Here is a 24,010-nt window from a genome sequence, read left to right on the forward strand (position 1 = left end):
TAAATTTGTCTTGAGAAATTAGTTTTGTTTGGAAAACTCTGGAGGCAAAGGGGAACATTTGTGGGAAACCTGAAGAATGATGAAGCTGTCTGGAGCCAAGGGAATTTATATATTGCCTCTGTTTAGAAATTTTGACTTGTAAAAAGCTTTTTCTCCCTCCTTCCACATTTCATCTTCCCTAGTCATTCCTAGGGTGTTTTTATTTTAATTTTTTTTCTGCTGGCTACAAGAAACCTCTCTCTTCTGGAAAAAAGTAAGTATCTGCAGATGGATGTAGTCCCAATTTTTTCCTTTGTGTGTTTATGAAATAAAATTGGCAATAAGTTCCCAAATACAATTTATGCGGCAGCTTTTGGAATGCTACCAGCACTTGCAGATGATAAAGCTAAGAGAGAAGTTAAAACACATGGGTGCCCTTATAGCAACTTTAAATCAAATTAGAGTTTGGGATGTGGTATTATTTACCAGGTAGCATGTTGGATCATGCTCAGGTCCCTTTTGTTACCTAAAATTAACCTGCCTGTGCTTCTCGTGCTGAGCTCCCACTGTTTCCAAAGTGTCAGTCTCTTCTTTTGTATCCACAGGAAATCACTCTAGAGATGATACATCTTTTTCTAGACTTCCCTAGATTAAAGAGCTGGCTTGTGCTTGCCCTTCACAGTCTCATGGAGGGCTCTGACACTTCAAATACTGCCTTCATGACACTCTTTGAAATGCTCCTTCCTGCAGCTAGAAAGGCTTTGCACAAAGTACCATTTTTTCCTATCAAGCTTGTAATTCCTGCCTATCAGGATCTCTCTCTTTCCAGTGCAGTGAGCTCTCTCTGGCTGAGTAAAATAGACTCACTGGTGAGTCTAAGATACTTTAAGGTCTTGTTATGAGCCATATAAGTAGTATACATTTTGTGTTGTCTGTTTCTTCCTAGGAACAGTTATCAACACTTCCTTCCTCGAACAGCTCAGCATACATTAATACAGGCACATGTAGGGATAATAGCAAGTACCTTCACTGCTTAATGCCAGCAGCCACCCAAACTGCTTGTCCATTTTCTAGCTTGTTTCCATAGGCCTAAAGCGAAACTTTTAACATTAGGTGGCTTTCTTTGCCCAATTCTGTTTCACATGATTTCATCAATGACCTCTCTCACACATCTCTGTATATGAGTAATTTGTTTTTGTGCCAATTACCATTAGTATTGATATTGGGGTAGCTCCAAGAATCCATCGAAAATTGTGTTTAAAAGTTATCGTGGCTTTTTATATGTTTATTTGCTAGATATGTCTATTGGACAAGAAAGGTACTACTTATTTCTTTGAAGTTATTATGAAAAATACTTTAGTGCAGTGATAGTTGTCTTTATATCCTGCTCATCAACCTCTACTCCTGGTTCCTATATGAAAGACAAAACTCTCTTACATACAATTCTGAGCCTGCTAAAAATCATTTCTTTTTTCTTCTAAGGAGGTGCTCACCCTTTAGAGGCTGCAATCCAGTACCAGGTGGTTAGCAGTTAAAAGTCTGCCTGGCTGGAAGGCTGGGAGCGAGCTACAACTGATGACTAGTAAATGAGGGTTAAAAGCAGGTTACAAACCCAGAGAGCAGAGTGCGAGGGAGGAAAGTAGGCTATGGTGCTGAAGGAGCACAATGCCTGGGTTGCCCCTCTCAAGGGCTGAAGAAAAACAAGAGATTTAGGTCTTGTATGTCGTTTGCCTGCTTAAAAGTTTCCTATTTTATAGGGACAAGGATGCCCCATGTAAAATAAAGTGGCTGGAAACCCTCAACACAGAACTGACTTGTATTGGCAAGGAAGCTGGGTCACAGTGGGTTTTCAACCGTTGGTCTGTATCACTGGCACTCAAGCCCTGGCTGCAAGACAGGTCTGACCTGTAGTGCCATGTCATCCAGCCTGCAGGGCTCCCTATGGGTCTAGAAATGTGGTGGCAGGGGAGCAGTGGCATTGTTCCCCTGCTGCCAAATGTCCAGACCTATGGGGGTGTCAGCATGCTGGCTGGCGGTGGTGCCAGGTTCCAGGGCCCAATTCTGGTGGGGGACTTGGGAGGAATATTTTCAGGCCCCCAAGGCCCAGTCTCAGGGTGTGTGGATGGGAGGGAGGCAGTGCCAGATCCCCAGGGTCCATTCCTGGTACACAGTTGCAGAACTGGTCTGTAGAGCCCAATCCCAGTGTGGAGGAAGGGGAAGGCGTGGCACTGAGCCCCCAAGGTCCAATCCTGGTGTGTGGGGCTTGATCTTGGCCCATGGATGGGTTTCATGCTATTTCGGGCCGAAAGGTTGAGCACCACTGGTATATAAGTATATATAAGTAATGATGATGCATATCCACTAACTTGCTTCCAGCTTCTTCTCCTATCCTTGAACTTAGTAGCAGCAAAATCAGAGCTTTGGTAAGATATTCAATGCTAACTGACACCCTGATCAATCCCACTGATGCCAAAGTCTATGTTAAGTCATTGCTGAATGATCCATGGAATCTTAGAGGTACGAGTTTAAGTTTCCACCGCCACATGCTGGAATAATGTAAACTTAGGACAACCAGAAAAATCAATTCTTCTCAAATAAAGAAAACAGGTCTTTAACAACAACTAGTACACAATCCATTTCCCCCTGAAGATTTTGTAAAAGAAGAGCCCACTGATATTAAAAGCTAATTATCTCGTACCCTGTATTAGACCCTATAGACAACATATAATCAGTAAATAAACAGCATGTTCTTTCTTCATAGTCCTTTTGGAAATGGTTATTACCATTTTGACTTGTCAAGTACACAAAATCAGCCCTAGTGAGAAAAAAGAAATATCTCGCCAGATTTCAATATTACCTCTCTGCTGTCACAACCATTGCATGAACTGAGTTCCATGATCCTTCTGGGTTGATCCCTCTGCCACCCCTCCTTCTCCACATATGAATACTGTATTTCCTGCATTCAGTGTGGTCCAGTGCATAGGTCATGAGTCAGACACACAAGGGACTTGAGTTCCTCTCTGGGCCCCTGCAATTGGCTGTGTGCCATTAAAGAAGTCAACAACCTCTTTCTGATTTACTTTATCCTCTGTAAAGTGGCAAAGGTGGTAATAAAGGATAGTTCAAAGATTAGGGCACTGGTCTAGGTCTCAGGTCCATGGCTCTGCTACTGAATACTTGAGTGAAGTCCCTAAGGCTAGATCCTCCCTAAGGAGGTAGGTGTCTTTCAACCTGTCCAAAAATTTGGATCCTTGCTCATTTGTTCCCTAAGCATCGAAGCACTTGAAGTTGTTAGGGGTCAGATCCACAAAGGAACATGGGCTCCCATTTAAATTCAGCACCAGTCCATACCATAGTCTTTCTTCTACCTCAGGTCCTTGAGGGGCTCAATGTGGTAGGCTGTTCTTAGAGTTCACCTAATACATACTGACAGAATAATTAAATATTAATTGGGCCATACAGATATTCTTTAAAGATTACAGCACTCACTTGGCAGAGGTAGCAGTGGGCTGGGTTCCATCCTCTGCCACAGAGGATTCAAGTCCTTTATATGAAGCATTCATTAGAGCACAGAGTGGATCCCAGGTGCCACCTATGTCAGACAACAACATCCAGGACAGTCCCAGGGCTTCCACAAACCTCAGGAGCTGGAAGCTATTTATACCATGTCCAGGTCTGGTTATTGTGGCCTGCTGGGTGTCATACTGCGGGTAGGGTAGTTAGCTCTAGAATTGCAATGGCTTCCGGCTGTAAAGGCAGCTGTGGCTACCTGCTGAACTGGAAGCAGTATAGGTGTATTTACATGGCACCATATCTGGGCCAGTTAACCAGAACTGATTTGCTTAGGTGTTAACACTGCTATCCTGTATGTAGTTCCGGAACTGTCTCAGGCTTCCCCCATCCTGCTGCCAAGTGGGTGCAGAGCCCCAAATCAGGCAGCATAGCTGTTGCATTTGGTTGCTACAGGAACGTTTGAGAAGCTTGCAGTGGCTCATATGGGACCAAGCTTTCAAATTTGGGACAAAAATCCAGTTTTTCAAAGGGACACTGGGATACAGATTCAAACTCAGGATAATTGGTCACTTTACCTGTTGGTTTCCTCCTGGGTGAAGGCTATAACACAAGGCTGTAAAGTCAATTCCATTCCAAATGAAACAGCTTTAAAAGGAAAGATTGAGAGTCATACCCCTGAGTCTGCTGGTGTGGGCTCCCACCTGAGGTATGGGAGATGCAGGTCCAATCCTCTCAGGCAGCAGGGGGAAGTTGGTGCTGTGGATTTCAAAACTGAACAGGATAATTAAAGACAATGAAATACAGAGCAGCCAAAGTCTTCCTGCGCACCTAGCTCCAATACTCTTAGGGCTTCAGTTTTACTACAGAAGAATAAAAGTACATGACTATTTTGCAGGAGTATTGGGGAGATAAATACATTCACATTTATGAGATGCTCAGTTCTGATAAGTTACAGAGGGCGCATAAGACTTGGAGTTGTACAAAGGAGGTGCTCTGTATTCATTATGACTAAGCAATAACACTACATACCAGAGGAAAAAAATAAGTATCTCCCCTTTCTGGTTAAAACTTAGAAGAAAGGAAAATCAAAACCCAGTAAAACAAACAACAAAACGAGGGTGTCTCTTAGGAGTTTCCTGCCAGCAGAGGGAATTTGCTATTTTACCTTCTATTTTTGGTCCTCACTTTGCTAGTGTTGAATACCATGTTAATCTACAGCTTCTAAAGGAAATCAGGGTATTACTGAGGTAAATACAAAGAATGTTAAACTCTAACAAGAACAGGAAAAGTGGATTGGTGAATTGTCTTGTTTTACAGTCCAACAATAAGCTGTAAATAGAACGGAAGGTCTGATCTCTGGAGCGTGTTGGGATTACAGAAGCCACAGAAGACAAACTGTATGTTTTACCTTGAGTTAGTGATAAACAGAAAATTATTTTTGCCGAGCTGGGTGGCTAGACAGGAAGGCAGAACATTGGCAAGAAACAGGAGAATCAGTCATGTAAACCCAAAACAACTTAAACTTAGATGGCCACAAGCCCAGACTCATAGCCTGGGAGCAAAAGAATGGACAGAAGCTGAGATCAGGTTTGTGGCTTTCATTGCCCATGCAGGCAGAAGATCAAATGATTGCTGCAGAGGAAGGGTACTGCAGTCACAAGAGAAAAAAGTACTTTGTTTACCCAAACCCAAAATTACTTTGAATTTAAGACAGTCCCCCAATAATTAGATTATATACTTGGAAAATTATAAATTGGTTATAATTGGATTGTGTACATGGACAATTATAAGTTTGTTATAAATTTTCCATGTATAGAATCTAATTAGTGAAAGGTCAACTTAAATTTGCTGTCCCTCACCTCTTCCCCACCACGTGCCCCCTGTACTCTCCCCATGCCTTGCTCCTTACTCTGCCAACCCCCCTCCCTTACCTTCTGCTGCAGCTCTGCTCTGGATCAGGGCAGTCAATGGCAGTGGCCCCTTCCAGGTTGGCCAGGGAGAAGTGGCAGCAGTTCCTGGCAGGGCTGGGTCTGGGTAGGATGAATGAGCCAGAGCAGAAGGTAAGTGGAGAAGAGGCTGCTGGGTGTGGGGATGGGACAGACTGCAGGTTTTCCCTCTCCCCTTGTGGGCTTCCCTGCGCTCCCCTTGGCTGTGCCCTCTCCCCTGCCAAATGAGCCATTCCAGCCCAAGGCAGGCAGCAGTTCAGCTCTCACTTCAGCTCCAAACCCAGAGCCGAGCCAACACCTGCCCCAGGCTGCTACTTGAATCCTCAATAAGACACTTTCCCCCACCTCCATTGCTGATTTGAGGGGGAAAAAAAGACTCATCTTAGATTTGAGTAAATTTAGTACCACTACCACGCACTGGCTGGATCTACACGAAATGCTGACTGAGCAGTTGTTACTCAGTACTAAACAAGCACTAAATGACTTCAGGGTAACTGGAGTTATTGTCCAGTCATGCTAAGGAATGGCTGTTTCATGACACTGACTGAGCAGTAGCTCGTGACTACAGTGCAGTAATGTCACATCATGCTTGCTGCCGTACCTTGTTACTGTGTGGTAGTCAAAGGCTACTGCATGAACAACCTGATCCCCTGGATGCTGGGGGGCACGGCGACCATCCACAAGCGGCAGCAGTGAGCACCCACAGGCAGCTGCAGCGGTGTCGGCAGTGGGGGGACAGAGGTGGCAACCGCTGGCCCCTTCAGTACTAGTTGATGGAAGCAAATCAACATGGCACAGGGTGACCAATAAAGTCCCTCAGGGCTTGGTACTCTTTAACATCATCAACGATCTGGATTTGGGAGTCAGATGTGAACTGGCCAAGTTTGTGGATGATACCAAATTATGGGGGAGGGCGCAGGACAGGCTAGGGATACAGGCCAATTTGGACATGCTCTCAAGGTAGGCCGACCAAAACCTAATGGCCTTCAATGTGAAGTGTAAGGTGCTTCACCTCAGTAGGAAGAACCCTCAACATGCTTACAGGCTCAGCAGTGCTACGCTTGCTAGCACCACAACCGAAAGGGTCTTGGGGGTCTTGATTGACCACAAGATGAATATGAGCCACCAATGCGAAGCTGTGGCTGGCAAAGCAAACCAAACTCTGGTGTGCATCCACCAATGCCTCTCAAGCAAAACCAGGGAAGTCATCCTCTCGCTTTACTCAGCCATAGTGAGACTGCAGCTGGAGTACTGCATCCAATATTGGGCCCCCCACCTTAGGAAGGATGTGGAGAAGCTTGAGAGAGTCCAGAGGAGAGCCACACGTATGATCCAAGGCCTGGAGGGAAGGCCATACAAGGAGAGGCTGAGGGACTTGGGACTCTTCAGTCTGGAGACGAGAAGGCTCAGGGAGAACTTGGTGGCAGCCTACAATTACATAAAAGGGTACATCAGGACCCGGGAGAACAGCTGTTCGCCAGACCTCCCCAAGGGATAACAAGGTCTAACAGCCATAAACTCCAGGAAGGCTGATTTAGACTAAACATAAGAAAAAAGTTCTTTATGATGCGTGTCCAGGGTATGGAACAAACTCCCCCCCAGAAGTGGTGCAAGCACCTACTCTGGACTCTTTCAAAAAACAGGTGGATATATTTTTTGCCGGGGTTACTTGATCCCACCTGACTTCATGCCTATGGTGGGGGGGCTGGACCCAATGATCTCATGAGGTCCCTTCCAGCCCCTAATGTCTATGAAATCTATGACAGGTGGTCAGCAACCATTCAGCCAGCAGCTATTGGCGACCACCCGCAGACGCCGCAGGAGGTGTTGGTGGCAGGGGTGTGTGGCAAGTGGCTACTGCCCAGGCGCCACTGGTAGTGTCAACAGCGCTTCTTTCAGGGGGTGTATGTGCATCCGCATGTACCCCCTTATATGTTGCCAATGGGCTACTGAACAGTCAGCATCTTGTGTAGATGCGGCTACTATTGCACAATGAGCCCAACAGTTGGATTTTCCTTCTTTACGAGCCACTAAGTCTCAAACATACATTTAGATGAAAGGATCATGGCTTTCAAGATGTGGGAAGTAATTGTCTGAAAATTCATACAACATGGAAACATTGCAAACAGCATATATTGTATTGTACATGATGCTTAATACAAGTAATAGGCCTGATCCGGCAAGAGTTAACTTGTTCAAAATAGTCCCATTGACACCAACTCCATTACGTGGGAGAATCCTAGATAGGAATAATAGGTCTTTTCTGCATAATACAGATGTGCACCCATTTACCATCATCATGTCTGGGTAGTCTAAATCAGATCAACAAACTAAGGTCTGTGAGTTGGATCTGGTCTGTGAAGAGTTTATCAAACTGTGAACTGGCTCAGAGAAACAGCAGCACTCTGTGGCCAGAGCAGCAGAGGTATCCCCAGTATCCTACCATCTGTCTTGGTTTATCTATTGTCTCTGCAGCATCTGCTAATCACTGGAGGGTGAGGCTATTTGTGGCTCATGGCCGGAGCTGGGTTGCAAACAGCAGCCCGCAGTGGCAAAAACTTGTCAAGCCCTGCTCTAAGTAGATTTTCTATGTTTTAGGGAATTCTTTTACTCAGATCTAGCCTACAATGCTGTTGATACATTGTATATTTCTTTAATTAGTCTGGGTGTTTTTTGTCCTCTTATTATGCTCTAATAAAAATGCTTTCATTTTAATACTAAAACTATGAACTACTTCCTGGAATAGATTTATATAGACCTTTGCCTGCATAAAGAGGTTTATTTATAAATGCCATTGACCTGGTAAAATTGTAGTGATATCAGATATTTCTCTTTCAGTTTGTTAATATTAAAAAATAGATTGTTTTTAATATCGTAGCACCATTTAAATCTTTTATAAAACAGGACAGGTTTATGAAATTTCACTAGAAAGTAAGAGTTTGTCCTCTAGGCTACCCAATCATAAAACTAGAATCTTAACGCTATGGATTTTTTAATTCTTAAATTTAAAATTTCTCAAACTACCACCACTAATTCTAGTGAGTTCATCTATATAGAACAAAAAATTTTCTTTGGGCAGGGCTTTGAATGGCATTATTTTACAAAATGACGTGCTTTCTGAATTACTGGAGAAATAAGAAATAAATCATGTCTATTTTGGAAAAAGAAATCCTTTTATTCATGATTTATCATCAAATGTATACAACTTGACAATTAATTTCAAAACTACAAAGAACAAATCCAGGAACATCATATTACAATACTCTCACATTTCACACCTCAGCATGGATTTTAAACCCGTCTTGTATGGGGTACTGCAGCAGAACAAAAATTGATTTCATAACATTTAAGCTTTTAACATTTCCTTATTAAAGTTTACCATATACATCAAAATATCTCTGTGCAGAACTACTAATTAAGCACCTACATTTAAAAAAATAGATGGGCTATATATGTCTCATAACTGAGACACCAATTACAGTACATGTATTACAAATCCTTCAAGAGCACGCTCACTCGCAGCAGTTAAAATCTGATCAGTGAAATGACTGATGCAAATAATAATAAAACATAGCAATTCACTTGACCAATGCTGATTCAGACTCTGTAAAAATGGAACAAAAGAAGGAATTATACAGGCAAAAGTGCTAATAATCAATAATGTAAGCCAATTTCTCTCTTTGGCAAGTCAATCAAATCAGCAGGGAGACCACTGCAATCACTGAAGTCCAGGCAAAATTCATGCAATATTTTGCTTTTCTGTGTGTGTTAAAAGGCTCAATAATTTTCAGATTTCCTACTAAAGAGAAAGTTAAAAGTGACCCAGCACTTGCCTGTTATATTTTCTTCTCTCTTTAGATTTCATTTAAATATACTGCTAAACTAAAAATGAGGAATTTCATTTCTTTTATAAATAACTTTTGAATAAACAATTGTTTGAAAAGTTTTAAAAAATAAACACCATAAATAACAAAATATACATAATTTCAACGATGATATTTAGTTCCTAATAGGTTTTACCCCCAAATACATCACTGAATAAATAACCTTTGGACTTCTCCAACATTTGGTGAAACATGAACTGTTCTCAGATAAGAATTTCATTTTTAGAATGAGGAAGTACCATTCATTACCTTGTTTTAGTAAAGCTTTCACTGTACAGGCAGACTTTTAGTAATTTAACCACAAAATAACAGAAGCATCCATCTGCCATATAATATGGTGGATGTTCCCCATTAAGAATAAGGCATTTAAAAGAACACCAAGTTGAAACATTTAAACTTAAAAAAATTATAGAAGCAAACTCAGGAACTTGAAAACAAAGATTTTCTGAAGAAGTGTTGACCCAGCCCTGCCCTTCATGGTTCAGGATGCTAAGACAACCATAATGCATAGCTTTCCCTAGATAGTAGAGGGAGTGTCATTTTCTGTTGAGCAACTTTAAGTTTGAAAAAAGAGTCAGAAGGCAAGTGGAGTTAAAGGTAAAGGAGATGAATGAGGGTGAAGAAACCTGGGTAATAAATTCTCCCAAGGAGGAAATAAACATCCTACAGGGCTGCACTTATGTAATCATGTACTTGATGGGCCTGACAAACATGAGTAATTAAGGAGAAGAAAAAAAACCCCCCAGAGGTCACACTTCAGTTACCAGGCTATCATCTTGCCCCAGCCCCTTCTTCACCTGTAACTGAAGTTATTATAAAGGCAAATGGGAAAATTGCAGGTCACATTAGCAAGCAGCTACATGACAGAACGCAGGGTGCTACACTATCACAACTCCAGCATGAATGATATACTTATATGTGTGTGCATATACACATACACACACACACACACACTTCTGCAATAAGACAACAGGCATTCTTGAAGCTTAGGTTAAACCAATTTGCAGTTTTTAGGAGAGCCCATTTAAACTGTTAGCAAATTAAACATCAATTTTAACAGCTCTGTTATTAGAAAACTGCAAATAAGGAAACAGACTGTTTATTTCCTATTCATATATCTTGAATGACTTTAAAGAAAGTGTTAGGCAGAATGCTTCTCTACTCCTTGTTTGATTCCAAGCACAAGATGCAGAAACCAGTTAAATTGTACAGTCCAGCCTTTATCTCTGCAAACCTCAATCTGATCAAGGAAATACTTTTTAGCATCTTCCTCACTTTTACCTACTGTCAGTGCATCTCGGATATATTCAATATCTTCCTTGCTGGTTAACTGGGGCATTCCAGTCATTAGCATCATGGAGAACAGAATGATCAGCAGGTTGGTGTGATGTCGAAGAGCTAGATAAGCCTTCACACAAACATCCTAGAAAAAAGGAAGAAAGTTTCTCTTTTATTGACTGAACAGGCTGAAAGAAAGCTCATTTGTAACAGCTTGCTCAAATTTGAATTATTCAGCACCAAATCAATATACCTAATTCTTAAAATAAGCCTGAGATACTAGGGTTCATTTTAGCAGAAATACTTAGCTAATCTCCCTATCTGCTGGTTCAGCACTACTTCACACACTTGCAGACTTGGGGGTGTAAATTGGGGAGGTATTGTAAAATCTGAAGGTCCTTTTGTAACAATCCTGTAGAAAAAAATGAAACATAAAACTTCTACCTCGCAAAAAAGTTCATGTTTAATTTCCCTAATGTATAATAAATGCCACTAACTAAAGAAGCAGAGATGATTCATCACCTCTCTTAAAATGAAGAGAAGCACCTTTGGGGGCAGTTTGTTTATTTTTTATTTACCTGTAAACTTTACAAAGATGATTACTTGTTTAATGGAGAACATTTTTCAGGATCAAGCTTCTGAAGAAGGTTTATCCAGCTGATAGATAGCTATTATTTTCACCAGCTAGCGTATCAAGCGCTTTTGCACCTCTTTTACTGAAGGAATGTTGGATTCCTATATTCTACTGTCATACTGAAGTCAACAGAGGAAAAAATGTTCATATTTTGATAACTGCTTTACCACTTGTCTATACGCTCCGTTTGCACTTCTTTTAGAAGCTTTAGAAGGACAAACGATTCCTTTAGGCCAGAGAATTTACAATACTTCTGAAAAGATTATTTAATGGAAAGGAATAAATGCATACACTGAATCCAATTATTTTACACTACATTTATACCACATTTATTTTTAGAAATACACCTTTTGAAAACTATTTGAATGAACCAACACAGTGAAGCTTTCCTATAAGCAAAATATCATTATGCTAGAGTTAAGCTAAAGAATACATTTCAGTAATGGAAAGATAAGGCACTCCCTAAGAAAGCTGCAGTTATTAAAAAAAAATCCAAATAAGTGAATCGCCAACCGTTTAGATTCTCTTTAAGATCAGACATTATGCACATTTTAAATGAATAAATTTAAAATACCTTAAAAAACATTCAATAATACAAATAGTTCCAGGTAGCTTTCCACAAAGTACCATCAAAACCCTGCCACAAAGTTCATTTTTAATCAGGTTTAATTCTTATTCCCCAGTGACAGAAATATATTCCACTTTAACAAATAAACTACACTCAAACTTATCTGTTGAACCATGGGTTATGTTGACCAGAGCTGAGTTAGCTTGTAACAAAAAAAAAAAAAATTAAGCTTAACCTTGTAGGCACAAGTATATTTCCTTAACATCAGAAAGGAGGATTTTCTACTTCTTTATATTAACTTTGAATGAGAAAATGTCACAAAAGCTGAAAGCTAATTAGCTTATTCAAGGAGATGAGAGAAAATGACATACATAGTCATATTAAAAAAAGTTGTTTCCAGGGAGACTAGGCACAGCTGGTGTCAAGAAGAGAGGAAAAATGCAACAGTGGCTTCATAAGACCTCAAGCTTGGTCTCTCAAAGGATATTAAGGTTTTAAGGTTCTGCAATAATTTGTAAAATTAACTGTTTGTAGGTGAACTGAACAGAGTTTTGAACAGATGCTCACTAGGGAAACAGATTTCTATTTTGCAGGAGGGGCAGAGACAGGTGAAGTCAACAGCACATGTATGTAATCAAAGGTATGAAAAACATTGCCACAGAAAATGACCATAAAAGGACCTTAGAGAACAAAAAAAGCCCAACCCAAACTGAATGAAATGAAAGCACAGACATAAAAAACCCTTATACACACAATGAAGGAGCAACTGATATTTTTGAGGGCCCAAAGCTGTTGTAGGCATTAATCTTGTAAATTTTTTGACATCTTTCTAATGTACATCATCCAAATTTACATATATAAACCTTCTCTTCCCAACTGAGTAACATTACAAGTGTGCACTTCCAAAGGATGAAGAGTTGCATATTTTCCCCGTTGCCTTTTCTTAAGAATCATATACAAGATTTGACTACAAGAGGTGTTCAGGTGGCACTCGAAAAATATAATACTGCATCATCAACTCTGTAGCAAAGTAATTAGTTGGGTGGATAAAAATCAACATTTTTAAAAATAAAAAATAGGATTTTTAAAAATTTAAATAGGATTTTTTTATTTGTGTTTTTAATTTTATTAAGATGCTTTAAAAAACCCTATATAAAGATAGTTTTAATTTAAGATAGGTTAAAGCTCAAAGATATCATCATGGAATAGGGATTATAACTTCTATTAACATATTAGTTGAGACAATATATTCACTTAATATTTTCCAAAAAGTTTTATAAATAGGTCACAACAGGCCACGGACTACATTAGGGGCCCAATCTTATGGGGTTCCCAGAGGCTCCTCTACAGCTTAGTCAAAATTAAATAAAACCACTCTACTCAATGGGACTCGGTACTCAGTCTAGAAGAGCCCATTAAGCATTTCTGTGATGCTTAGTTTCAGTTCTCAAACTGTGGATTTGTATCTCTGGAGATAACATCCTAGTTAACAGCAGTATATGGAGAAGACACAGAACAGATCTTATTACCTATCCATCGGCTTTCTTGTCTCTGTAAATGTGTACACATGGTCAAGCCCTTACCTCTCTCTAAAAGTACTAAGTTTCAAGAAATTAAATGAATAAAGGATATCAAGTAATACGAACGCACTTTTTATAGAAAACAATGATTCTATCGAGGCTTCCTGACCAATGATTTACAGTGCGATTTAAATTAGGGGTTTCCAAAGTTTTTACGCCGTGCTCTGGCGACCCGCAGCCCGGAAGTGGCTGTAGCCCGGTAAACCGCAGCCCAGCAGTCAGAGCCGACCGCAGCCGGAATTGCCAGCCGGAAGATGGGTAAGGATACCCCCACCCCTGGACAGGGGGGTGGGCCGAACTCTGTGCTGCCACGGGCCTTGCAAAAGGGGCCATGGCCACTCCACCTGGCTCTGGGGGGCCACGGTTTGTCAGTCCGCAGCCACTTCCCGTCTGGCAACTAACCATGCTGTGGACCGGCAGCCAAACTGCCACAGCCTGGTACTGGGCTGCGGCCCGGGGATTGAGAACCCATGATTTAAATTATAATTTAAACTGATTTAAATCAAATCCATCCTGATGATTAGTAATCAAAATAAAAATAAAGCCAAAAGGCAATGGCAGTATTGCAAAGGAAAAATGTAAGTGAAGTAAAAAGCAACACTTTGGCAGACAAAAAGCTGCAGACCATAGGAATTTGAAATAGAACCGGAAGTGGACATTTGCAGGGTTTTCAAAAATTAAAGGAGGAACAGCTCTCTGATTCACAGAGGCTGTTATCTTAGCTTCTGAAATTCTATATTAAAGAAGTCCCCATATTTCTGGAAAGGTGTTACATGATCCCAGCCAAAAAGCTACAGAACAGGGAAAATGCAGATAGTACCATTACTGTTACCACACTGGAGATAAAGAACAATGAAGGAACTCTAAGAAGTACACAAAGCAACCAGAAAATTCACCTCTATGAGCAATAAAATATTCTTCTCAGTTCCAGCCTGGATGTCCTGAAATGCACCTTTGTGGTAAAGGCACAGTGTATCAATAATGCTTTCAGCAAAAAAAGGCTTCAAAACACAATTAATATCTTTTAGCACCTGAAATTCCACTAAATACGGAGGGGGGGGCATGGAGGGAAAGTAAAGATTAGGCTAAGCTCTGACAGAATGATCACCAAAATATATCAGGAGCTTTGCCATGCCATTGATAATTTAAGAAGAAGAATAGGTAACTATGTGTTTTACTGATTAACTGCTTCTAAGATTTGCAATATGACCTGTGACTAGGGTTTTTTTAAATGCCTGATTTTTGTCTCTTCCAACTATTTTAAATAGGAACAAACACCAGATCATTTAAAAGCAAAAATTTATCTGAAGAATAACATATTATGAGTGGCTGAACATCAAATTAGTAAGAGAGAATGTTAAAAGTTAACAATAAGGATCAATAATAAGACTTCTGTATTAATATTTGAGAAGACAGTCAGCAGTCACAATGAATAACACGCTTATTTACAAAGGGCCAAGATGTATCTTGCTCACTGAAAATGAAAAGTTACTGTCTTTTCTTTAAAAAAAAACAAAAAACCCTAAGAATATAGCTTACTAGAGGAAAAGATCTTATGTGATGCTTTCTTGGCACATGAAATGCATTTTAATTTTCTTTTTATTGATTTAAAACAGACAACCCATTTAAATAAGCATTGCCAAAGTAGCAATTTAGAGACAGACTATAATACTGCAGAACTGCACACTGCAGTTAAACTTTAATCAGTCTTTATCCATCTCTCTCATGTCAAAAAGATACATACTTGACACATTCATATGAATGTGATTGTACATCAAGAAACTATAAACTTAACTTGTACCTTTTACTTGGTTACGACTACTAGTAAAAATTGGACCGGTGGCCTTAAAGCTCAAAATGTTTATCTGAATTAATTAGCAGTAATTTAATTTCTAGGCTTAAAGACTGTGGGCTGAAGGCCCACACCAGAATTTATGTTGATCTGCACTTCGTTATTAGCAGCCCTTAGGGGATATTGTCCAGTTGCTGGTACACACTGGCTCGGTCCATCAATGAGGTCTGGGAACTGGTCCAGTGGGTAGCTAAGCAGGCAGCAAATTGTGTAGATGCCACTGCTTTACACTGGTGTGGCAGCATTTACACTGGTTACATAAATCTCAAGCCTACTCAAGCCTGTACTTAATGCCAGTATTTCACTGCAGTTATAGGAAGGTTCAGCTTACTGGAAGATATACTGAAACAAAAATCACTCAGCCATACAACTGGAGTGAAAATGTGATGGCTCAGGCTTTCTAGTACTTGCTTTTAAACGTGTTCAGCCACGTTACAGTGAAGGTAGATCTGTGCGTCACTTGGAATTCTGCATTGCTTAAAACAGTGATATTGCTTCAGTGTTGGAGCTGTTTTGGATTCAGAATGGAGGACTGTATGGGTTTATTCCTAAAAAATCCTATATCAAGATATACTTAGCTACTTTAAAAAGCCTAACAGTGGCAGCAGTTTGTAGAACTCAGTCTTCAATGACTTCATGTCACAAAACTACCATAGAACAATAAATTCCTATTCAGAAGAAGCTACTTCGAACCTGGTAAGCAGGTTTGCAGCCCAGGACTGGCCCAAGTATTTGAAGAATGCCCAGCCTCCATTGGGCAATCCCAGTCAAGAAAAGCAAGGCTGCTCATTCAATTTTCCTGCACAGTAAGGAATGCCAAAAACCTTTTACATGCTTTGGAATTCTAGTTCCTGTAACTGGATAAGAAATTTCAGCACTCAGCTATGCCTAAAATAAGCTAGACTATTATATTTCAGCAAATTTCTATTATCAGAGTTCTAAGGACTCCTGGATGTTGAAGACTATGGCACCATTAATAGATAAAACTTTGCTTAAAACAACTGATTTACATCAAAAGATTGATTCTTACCTGAAATTTATGGAAATGCTGACTTGTTTTCTTTCCAGAACTGCCCATGACAAACAGAAAATCTGGCGTCAACACAAAAGGGACTCTTTCCTTATTAATTCCAAGGAAACTTTTGTAATTCCCAAGAATATGGCCGAAGTCAATGTGAAAAAGATTGCCTTTATAAAAAGAATTCAAGATTAGCCTAGGGAAATAACAACCAAGCAGTACTGACTATTAGCATTCACAACACCATTGTCTATAAATTAATTTGGGTTTACTTTACTATATGCTAGCCCCAGTATGCAAGAGCAGACATGTTTTGTTTTTTTTTATTCAATCAGCAGGTCCTCTCAGTAAAATATTATTGACTGAACTTATCTTTGGCATCCTTTAATAAGCAAGCAGAACCATTGCATCTTATAATATAAATATCACAAGTTACTTTGTAAAAACTTATGTCTACACTATATACCCTTAAACAAAATCCCAATGGAATACAGTAGGACTAAACACCTTCTGGATTTTTTTTAATAAACCAACTTACATGTTTCTATAGCAAGGATACACTATGTGCACTAATTCAATACGACTTCTGATAAAGATATAGAAGTATCTGTCTGCTGAAAGCCAAGACATTTAATTAACTACTCAATTTTTCCTCGGACCCAATCCCCGCTGAGCTTCATTAGACTTGTATTCCTGTGCCCAAAGGCAGAATAGGGTGCAAAACTTGTCACAGATTTGGTTTTACTTCTAGTTTTTATTGATGAAAAAAATCCAGGTCTCCATGAGATTCTATAAGCTTGTTACAAACTCGTATTGTTAAATGCATCTCCATTATGGAAGTTCTCAAAACTCAAATGATTTACAATCTGTAGGTTACAGATGGACTTGAGCTGTCAAACAATTCTGCTCGTGTTGGTGAAGGTAATGCATAATATCAGTTAAAACATGCCTCTAATAGAACAGACCAGTAAATACCAGTATATCTCTTAAAAAACAAAACAAAACTAAAAACTTACCTGATTCTGTAATCATAATGTTGTCATTGTGTCTGTCTCCTATTCCAAGTACAAAGGTTGCCACACAGTAACCAGCACAAGAATAAACAAATCTTTCCACTGCTGCCTGAAACTAGTATGTAATGCAAGTTTTAAGGAGGTTAAACTTTTTAGTGCTTAAGATTTAAACACCCCTTCAGTAATTCCCGTAAACGGTCATCTTTATTTTTGGTTCAGCCCATCAGGGGTCACTGTCCATTTTGTTAACATATAACAATGAAAAAATAGTAAGAAAAGCCCATGTATTACAGTTCTTCTTTCAATAATAAAGATTAAGAAAAGGATCCTGCACTGCATTCCTCTTAGGCTCTGCTCCTAACACAATATACACATGAAGTAGCTATATACTGTTATCCCATTTCACAGAGCTGAACACTGGGCCAAGAGCTCCAGGGACTTGACCAAACTCAGTAAGCAAACCAATGCTAGGCTCCTAAGTGGCTCAGGAGCACACACCCTATTTAAAAGTCACTTTGGTGCCAGCTGGAAGAGTAAAAAACTCACCTTTTCTTCAATAACACATCTTTCTTTAAGCCACTGGTTTAGTATTTCATCCTTAAATGCACCTGTGTTGCCAACTGTACTTTGCTGAATTTTAGCAATTGTTGTAGCATCCTTCACAATTTCAATCATTCCTACAACAGACAAAAATGTCATCTCTTAAAGTACTTTAATAAAATAGAGCTGTATAGTTACATATTTAAACCAATGCTACTTGCATACTTTTTAATGAGCTACAAGGTTGCATGAACTCTTATAGTCTCTTGAGGTATTTGCATTAAGCTGTTGCCATTTCATAACTCAGTCTTTATGTATTAATGCAACTCCACACCACAAATGGCTGCAACTGTAGTATTAGGAAATTGCTCCGTAAACTGGAATCTGTGCTAGTATTTGATACTCTTCCTGCCTCTTCCCTTGTCTTACACAACTCTGGGGAAGGAACCTGGGGTTATTTCTCTTCTTCCCAATCCTGGGATGAAAACTGATGGCTCTAGTGCTGTGCTCCCTGCACTGCTTCAAGTGCCTCGCAGCATAGAGCATTTGTCTATTGCCAGTATCCTGTCTGTTATGCCCAAGACAGGCAAATTTCTAGCCATCCAAGCTCGTACACTACATAGGTAACCATAGCACCTGAGGCCCTGAGAAGGATAAAACATCAGGTTTTTCCTCCCCCCGTGCTCCCTGATAATTCCTTCTCTAGGCAGGAAATTCTTTTGCTCTGTGTGCTCTTCCCTCCCCCTGTAAATAACATTATTTTGGAAAAGTGAGGTTAAAGGCTATTTCATATTGCATGTGCAATATTTGTAACTGCCAAGGTTTGTAACTAAACTCCCCTGGGTCCCAGCATCTCAGCCCAGTTATATAGAGAACTGGTGAACTGCCCATCAAGAATGACAGTGGGGATGGGGGTGGGGGGCAGGAGGCCAGCACTGTGCTGCCATCACACTGCACCCCTGCTGCCTCCAAAGACCAGGGTCGGTGTGTGTGGGGGGGGAGGAGGTGTGGCAAGGCCAGTGGTGCTCCGTCCCTCCGCCATGGCAGCGCTCCATCCCCACCATCATCTTTGCTGGGCAATTCGCCCCGCATGCAGCACTGGATGGAGCCACGTCCCCCAAGAGCATTATGGACAGATGCACAGCCAGATGGACTAAGCCCTTATATATATAATTCTTTTTCTCTGCTCCTGCTCCTCTCTCCTCTGGCTCTCCCCAGGCAACTGCTCTCCATCCTGGTGATGATTTCAGCCAGGTGTTGAGAAATCAAGAAAATACTTGTTTCAGTTTGACATTAAGGAAATTTAGAAGTGGGTTTTGTCTCAATACTGCTGGAACATTATTAATCTGTGCTGGCTTACAAACATTCCCTGTAACTTCATACATATTTAAATAAAATAGGAGAGAAGAATGGGCTTTGGGGAAACCCACACATGAATGTTTCTAAAGAATATGTCAGCTCCATGAGATACCAAACCAGTACAAAGAGCCACGCATTGAAGGTTAATACTTAAAACAGAGACTTCTTTCAATATATTGAGCAGAGGCTTTTATCTGATCAGTCACGCCCCTTTTTGTGGTGCTGAAGAGATGCTAAATTCTTAGATCTGCCATAAGACAGAAAATCCCCTTAAAGCTATGAATTACAAGACAATACGTTTCTTTGAAATTAAAAAAGGAAGGTTATTAAGAACCCATAAAAGAAGAGAGAACAATATGGTTTATAAGCTAAACTCAAGGACCTTGTATAAACTGGCAGATATTTTCCCCAGGTATTTTGATGTAATTGGATTGTTTAAACATAAATTTATATGCAAATTCAGCATTGACTTTTCTAGCAGGATTACATTTTCTAATATATTGCCTCTGAGAGAGAGAATAAAATTTCAAAACATTTCATATTGACAGTAATGGTAAAATACATGCATCATACTAACAATTTCACTCACAAGTCAATTTAAAATTTCCTTTGTCATTTTGATAGAAATGTAACACTATTTTCTCTCTCTTTAAAACATGATATCTAGCTATACCAAGAAAGGGAAACCCCTTTGTCACACCACCCTGTGTTTTATCAGCATGACTTGAAAATTGCTATGTTGCTTGGAAACCATGATGTCATGAATGACTTATGCATGTAACCTAAAATGAACATTGCTAAAGCCTTTCTACTGCAACTGAATCTAGTCATATCCCTCATATTTTACAGAAAAGCTTTCCAGAGAATTCTTAAATTTACTGGTAATCATATCCTCCTACCTATAAAACCATTCTTGTTGCAGCGGGAGGAAAGGAAGGGAGAAATAACAAGTGGATACAATTTTGAAGATATCTGCCCATTTGATTGCTACTGTGCAGCCTGCTATGTGGATGCAATCCATGCAACTCAGTGCTAGCTGCTTTTACAGGTCTGCAGGAAATCAGTGGCTTTAGGCCCTGACTGCACTCAAAAGGTTCATCAGTATAGCTGTATGGATATATAGCTATGCCAGCAACACCCTCTAGCGGAGACGTACCATATACTACTAAAAAGAATTATTCTAACATCATGTTAAACCAGCTCCCTAAGCAGAATACACTAATGCTAAAAAAAATTCCTGTCTGAATATTGTCTCTATACTAGGCTTTCTCTTGGCCTGGTTCTGTTGGTTAGCTCAATAACATAGCTATGCCAATAACATTTTAAGGGCAGATAATACCTCAGGCAGTCCTTAAAGCTTAATGGTACTGGCAACAAAGACAGGCAGAAGACAGGGTAGAATCGCACCTTACAGATTAACTAAATCAGAGTAGCATAGCATAAGCTTTCATGAGCAGCATCTTACTTCATCAGATGCTGTGAAGGGTCCCTATGGCAGGGTCCCTTCACAGCAGTAAGCTACTGCTCACAAAAGCTTATGCTATGCATCTCCAATTTAGTTACTCTACGTGTGTGTCTATACGAATCACTGTACTGTGCATTAAGCTAATCTAATGCACAATAAAGCATCACTTTCTTTAAAGCATTACTGTGCTTTAAAATAGGCTAATGTGTTAGGCACAGCGTTACTGTGCTTTAAATTAGGCTAATGTGTTGTCTACTAGTACCAGTACATACAGGTATCGTATAACCTAATAAATTCAGATATCAAAAATCCAGAACTCTTTAAAAATACACTACTACTGAATGCAGAGGTGGAAGCTTACACGTGGCAGCTGCTGCCATCATCCACCACCCTGTGCCGTCACTCTCCGGGACCAGCTGCCATTCCTCCTGGCCCTCCAGACACAGAGGGGGAAGCTTGCACACGGTGGGTGCCACCACCATCCACCACCCCGCTCCACATGCGGCCACTGCTACCCCACGCTCCACGACCAGTCGCCACTCGAGTTTCAAAAATTGAGAATTTTCAAGTTTCCAGCAGGTGCCTGGTCCCAAGCATGCAGGATTTATGAGGTTATACTGTACTAGAAAAATGACACATTAATGTGCCAGACTGCAATTTAGACCCTGACGTGGAGCAATTTGCTCTCAGTCAGCCCAGGCAGCAGAGGGCCATTGCTGCCTGGCTAAGCCCCGATCTCTGTGGGACAGTGAGAACTGTTCTGGCAGAAAGGCAGCTGCCTCCCTGCCATATGTAGATCACAATGGCTCTGTCCACCACACAGCTGGGAGGCAGCTGCCCTGCAGCTGGGACAGTTCTCCACGCCCCACGGAGACTGGGACAGGTCCCAATCTCCACATGGCTTAGAGGCAGCTGCTCTGCAAGTGGGGCAGTTCCCCACCCTGCAGAGGTCAGGATGAGTCCTGATCTCCATGTGGCTGGGAGACAGCTGTCCTGCAGCTGGAAGAGTTCCCCACACCTAACGGTAATAGGGGCTGGCCCTGATTGCTGCATGGCTGGCAGGCAGCTGCCCCCAGAGCCAGGACAGCTCCCCCAACCCCAAGGAGATCAGAACTGACTCCCCATATGCCGTTAGACCTGGCTGCTGCAGGGAGCAGAGCAGGGCAGGACAGTTCCCACTATTCAGTCCATGTTCAGGCACATGTTCAGATGCATGCCCAGGAGCACATGAATGAACCTGAATTTTCTGCATAAAAAATTCAGGCACATTAACTGCACATGCAGATGTGCCCCACAAGGTGCAAATCTACCCTGCTTCCTGCCTGACTTGGGACTAACACAGCTAACTACCTCTCACTGGCAACAAAACCTTTGAAATTTTATCTTTGTCCAAGATAGACGCAGAATCCTCTCAGCTTAAACCTGGTAAGGCAGCAGGTAGGCATAGAGAAAAATGGAATTTTGGATTTAAAGGGGCAGGGAAAGGCAATGTATAGACTGATGGATGTAGTCCCAGGAGGAGCTGGGGGTCCTGGGATAAGTGAGGCCCTTCTCGAGAAACGTGAAAAATATTGGGCAAATGCCATGCATGAGATCCCTTTTGTTATTGTAAACCATGCCTCTGACTGCTCCATTTCTAAGAATAAAACATTATTTTATTTTGAAGAAACTGACTGATTTCACTGCTTTTTCATACCCGTTATAGTTTCCCAAAGGGAAATCTAGAACAGGAGCCAGATCTAATTAGACCAAAGGAAGAAACATGGTTGGTAAAAGTGTGGGCACAGTCTACATGTTGGTAGACTGTGGACACAGCCTAACTACAGTAAAATCCCTATTATCTGGCATGAGTAGGGAATGTTGGGTGCCGGTTATGTAAAATGTATCTGAGGCAGATAACGGAGTGGGGGGGAAGACGTGGCTGTGGCCGCTCACAGAGCAGTGACAGCACAGGGTGGTGGGTGGCGGTGGCTGCCACAGTGTACAAGCTTTCCTCGTCTCCCCCAGCTGGTCAGAAATTCCAGTTCATACAGTATTCTAGCTTATAGAATGCCAGATAACAGGGATTTTACTGTACATGATAAGAGCACTCAGAAATGCAAACACTGGGCCTGTCTTTCAAAAGGGGTGCACACAGCGGGCTTGGGAAAGGATTCAGAGGTCCAACTGACCCTGGAGCCATCACACACACATAAAATATAATCCTTACATACTCTGGAATAATTTTTACTCATCAAATGCACCATACCTATTTTGTTTCCAGTAGAAATGCATCCATATGGTAGCAAACACAGGTCCAAGGATTCTGCTTCCCAAATGGACTCCATGATTCGTAGAATCTAATCATAAAAATGTTATGTTCACAGTTTTTAATCATCATTGCTTTTGTATCACTTTATAGCCCAGTGGTTCCCCATCTTTCTAGATTCAAGGCACCCCCCCCTCATATGCAATGCACTCCCTGGAAAATTCTAGCTTAGTTTCACTTGTTTTTGAAGTACAGAAAAAGAGAGAAATTTTCCTGTTGCAAAGAACTCAGAAAGACCACAATAGGGCAGAATGTTTTTAACAGTGTGGATTCTCATTTGATGTCTCTGGGTTTATCTTATGAATCAAGTTTGCAGACCAAACACTGCATGGCACCCAGGAGAATTCCTGAAAGGATCTCAATGCACCTTGGCTTTAAGATGTTGCAAGACACATGTATACCCTCATGTGGATGCACCAAAGGTGTCAGATCCTAATGCACAGCCCAAGTACACAAGGCACACATCAGGAAACACAAAATACCAGTAAGACAAAAGAGGGCCTGATTCTAACTAGGGCTATGGTATCCCACCACAATACAGTTTAAGAAGAAAAAGGTATTAAAAGAGTTATAGAAGTAAAGTATTGTTTTTAGATTATAAAACAAATAGTCTAATAATCATACCTGTAAAATAAGCATGTCCTGGCGGAGGTCATCTCCATGTTTGAAGATAATGCCTATAGTTTCATTTGACAAAGCTGTGGGATCTGCACATTTAAACTCAAGCCAGAGGGGCTTTTTCTTGGATGCCATTACTTTGCATTTTTCAATCTGTAAAAAAATAAACCTGTTACTGAGCGTTTTCCTTCTGTAGGTACCATCAAGTCAACACAGCTAATGTAGAAGAAGCTGTGAATACCGTTCCTTCTTAGGCATCATCAACAGAATTGTTTATTAAGTTTCAAATTGCTACACTCTGGGAAACGCACTCAAGGGGTGCAGTGTGTGTGCGTGCGTGTGGCGGGGGGGTATTTCAGTTGCCAAAAAAGGTAGGGGTGTGTGTGTGCGCGCGCGCGCATGTGTGTGGCAGGGGGGTATTTCAGTTGCCAAAAAAGGTAGGGGGTGTGTGTGTG

At 40.8% G+C, this 24,010-nt stretch overlaps 1 protein-coding gene across 2 annotated transcripts in view; it reads right to left on the bottom strand.

Annotated features, from left to right (window-relative positions):
* Window positions 1-10,096: 10,096 nt before the first annotated feature.
* PIK3CG (phosphatidylinositol-4,5-bisphosphate 3-kinase catalytic subunit gamma) overlaps window positions 10,097-24,010 on the bottom strand; it is a 38,675-nt gene continuing 24,761 nt past the window's right edge. For both annotated transcript variants that reach the window (XM_019543557.1, XM_019543558.1), the window contains exons 6-11: window positions 23,562-23,708; window positions 22,878-22,968; window positions 17,812-17,942; window positions 17,269-17,380; window positions 16,265-16,422; window positions 10,097-10,745 (exon numbers count right to left, since the gene is read on the bottom strand). In XM_019543557.1, coding sequence (XP_019399102.1) covers window positions 10,464-10,745; window positions 16,265-16,422; window positions 17,269-17,380; window positions 17,812-17,942; window positions 22,878-22,968; window positions 23,562-23,708 — 921 coding nt within the window. In that variant the 3' untranslated portion in view covers window positions 10,097-10,463. The remainder of the gene's footprint in view (window positions 10,746-16,264; window positions 16,423-17,268; window positions 17,381-17,811; window positions 17,943-22,877; window positions 22,969-23,561; window positions 23,709-24,010) is intronic.

This window comes from Crocodylus porosus, unplaced genomic scaffold, assembly GCF_001723895.1.
Source record: "Crocodylus porosus isolate Cpor-Errol unplaced genomic scaffold, CroPor_comp1, whole genome shotgun sequence".
Lineage (NCBI taxonomy): Eukaryota > Metazoa > Chordata > Crocodylia > Crocodylidae > Crocodylus > Crocodylus porosus.